The following is a 2849-nucleotide window of genomic DNA, read 5'->3' on the forward strand; positions in this document are numbered from 1 at the left end:
GTGTGTGTGTGTGTGTGTGTGTGTGTGTGTGTGTATGTGCGTGTGCGTGTGCGTGTGTGTGTGTGTGTGCGTGCGCGTGTGTGTACTTCGACAAGTCGCTGTCGTCCCTAAAGCGGTCTGATTTATGCTGTTCGCGAAGACAGTAGACGATCTTGTCGAGCGTTGATGTAAGAATAATAAGACTGCATAATTGCGCTTAAGATTTATCACTGATCGTTTGAGTGGCAGATTTCAATAGCAATTAATGTGTGTTCTTTTCACGAGCGAAGATCATATTGAAGGGTTCAGCTTACATACTTTAGTGACAAATTAAGAAATATCAGTTACAATATAAAAAACAAACTAACAAAATTCTGCGAAACATATGAGATTATATCATCATAAACAATTTATTGAAATTACATCTTGATTAATTATGTATCAAATTGAAACTTGAAAAGTTTGTAAAATTTAATTTAATCAATAATTAAATGTGTAAAATTAATAAATAAAATTTTATGTAAAGTCATTTTATTAATTTTATTAAATAAAATTATAACACGTTAAATTAATTGTTTCAAAAATATTAAAATTGATTATTCGATAATTGCAGTATTATTTGATAGAGATATTAAAGATTAGCAAATATTAGATTATAACAGCTATAATTTATATATATCTTATATATAAATATTTATATATATCTTATATATATCTTATATATATCTTATATATAAACTTTGAATTAAATAATTCTTTTAACTAATAAATTATAACAAAATAACATCAATTACTACACATTCGCAAGGGAATACAACCAACTGTTCTCCTTCGATTTTAATAAGTTTCGGATATTTTAAAATATAAACAAAAGCAAGTCATATCTTTTTATAAATATGTTCTCGCACATTAAGGGGATGAAACTTCCCTTAAAAAGTAACATTTCAAACAGATTTTTTTTCTGAATAATATCTAAACAGTCAAAGTTAAAAAAATATTTTAAATAAAAGTTCAAGGTTTCAAGAATATTATATGTATACATTAAAGATTAAAAAAAATTTTAATTTAAAAATTAAAATAAGTTTTAAAAATTGTATACATATAAAAATAAAAAATTGTTTGTGGACGTTAAATATTTTTTCGACTTTTCGTATTCTAAGCTCGAATGCTATTTGTTCATAAATTTTTTCAGCCGATGTTTTCTATCTCAACTCTGCAACTTTTTAGGCAAAAATATCGTACAATATCAAAATTCCGGAAAAGAGTTTCCGTTCGTATTTCAATATAGTTTCAATCTCGTAATTTTCCCTTTAATCTCTTAGGTAGTACTATGCTTCGAGCGCATTTTCTGGGATCCAACGGCCAATTTGTTCGGCCACGTGGGAAGTACCACCGCATCGCGTGGCGAGCTCTTCCTGTTCTGGAACTTATACAAGGCACCAGTTCTATTGGCCCTCGTCGCTGGTGAAGCAGCTTGCGTAATGGAAAATGTCAGTGACGATGTTATCGTCGGCCGTTGCATCGCCGTCCTGAAAGTAAGTGGATGAAATTTCTAGTCAAAGTGCGCAGAGAGGGTGAGGAGGGTGGATAGTCTTACTTAGATTAAGTATAGCTACGTATTTTATAATAATAATTATCATCTTACATACTTCATATCATCTTACATATCTTCGTTATGTTTTATCGAAAAAAAAAAAAAGAAAAAAGATAGAAGAGGTTGAAGAAAAACTTTATTCTCATAGGGCATTTTTGGAAACCAAGTGGTACCGCAACCGCGTGAAAGCGTCGTGACGAGGTGGCGGGCGGATCCTTGGGCACGAGGTTCTTACAGTTTCGTCGCGGTCGGCAGTTCCGGCAGCGATTACGATCTTCTAGCAGCACCCGTCTCACCTCCGCACCTAGTTAATCAACCCCCACCGCAGCCGAGAGTCTTCTTCGCAGGTAAATATTAATTTGATACTTTTTACGATATTGCTTATTATCGAGACGTAAGATACTTTTTAAGTTCTTCTGCTGAAGAATTATATTTGCGTTTGCCATCTGTTTGCGTCCCCGTAAATATATATATATGCGTCGCTCACGTTTGCGGCATAGCGATTGATGTGCAATGTAATTTACCTCGCTACGATACTCCATTTCCAACTCGTGTGTGTGGTAATTCTGCGCGTTAACACTGTTTAAAGATTCTACTATTTGCGAAATGTTGGTAAATAAGGTAAATTAGCGTTTGCGGGATTTAACGAAGTGTAATAAATGTCAGAAGAAATTTGTCTATAAACAAGCACGAAAATGTAATAAAATGTAAATGGCGATACAAAATGTAATAAATTCATCTAAGATAAATGTCACATCGTAATAAACTTTTTTCACGAGAGTGCATGTTGACCTATTTACACGACGGGTTTTCAGGGGAGCACACTATACGGAATTATCCAGCCACCGTACATGGCGCATTCCTCAGCGGCCTTCGTGAAGGTGGACGTATAGCCGACCAACTTTGTGGAAGTCCTTATGCGCCACCAACAATGACAGCTTCAGTTCCGCCAACGACGGGGATCACGCCAACAGTAAATACCGGCAGCAGTTCGACGCCTTAATATTTTCGCATCGACTATGTCATTTTTGTCTTTCTGTATGCGAAGAAACTCCGAGGATGGTCATTTATGAAGAAACTCTTCCTTGAGATTCTTCCGGAAAAAAAAAAATTCTTCGTGATAATCTCAAATCATGCGACAACTTGACGTACTCATTAACTTGCTAATTTCACAACTTATGCGTAATTATTTTCAGTGAATCACTTAACTCAGTGACATTTATGACTTAATTCGATTATGTGAAAAAATGAAAGTATATTAAATGATTTTAAAACG

At 34.1% G+C, this 2849-nt stretch overlaps 1 protein-coding gene across 1 annotated transcript in view; it reads left to right on the forward strand.

Annotated features, from left to right (window-relative positions):
• LOC105622916 (lysine-specific histone demethylase 1A-like) overlaps positions 1-2576 on the forward strand; it is a 37792-nt gene extending 35216 nt beyond the window's left edge. Inside the window, 3 exon segments of the mRNA XM_012204328.1 lie at positions 1172-1514; positions 1722-1920; positions 2389-2576. Coding sequence (XP_012059718.1) covers positions 1172-1514; positions 1722-1920; positions 2389-2576 — 730 coding nt within the window.
• Positions 2577-2849: the final 273 nt, after the last annotated feature.

Source organism: Atta cephalotes (assembly GCF_000143395.1).
Source record: "Atta cephalotes unplaced genomic scaffold scaffold00002, whole genome shotgun sequence".
In the NCBI taxonomy this organism is placed as follows: Eukaryota; Metazoa; Arthropoda; class Insecta; order Hymenoptera; family Formicidae; genus Atta; species Atta cephalotes.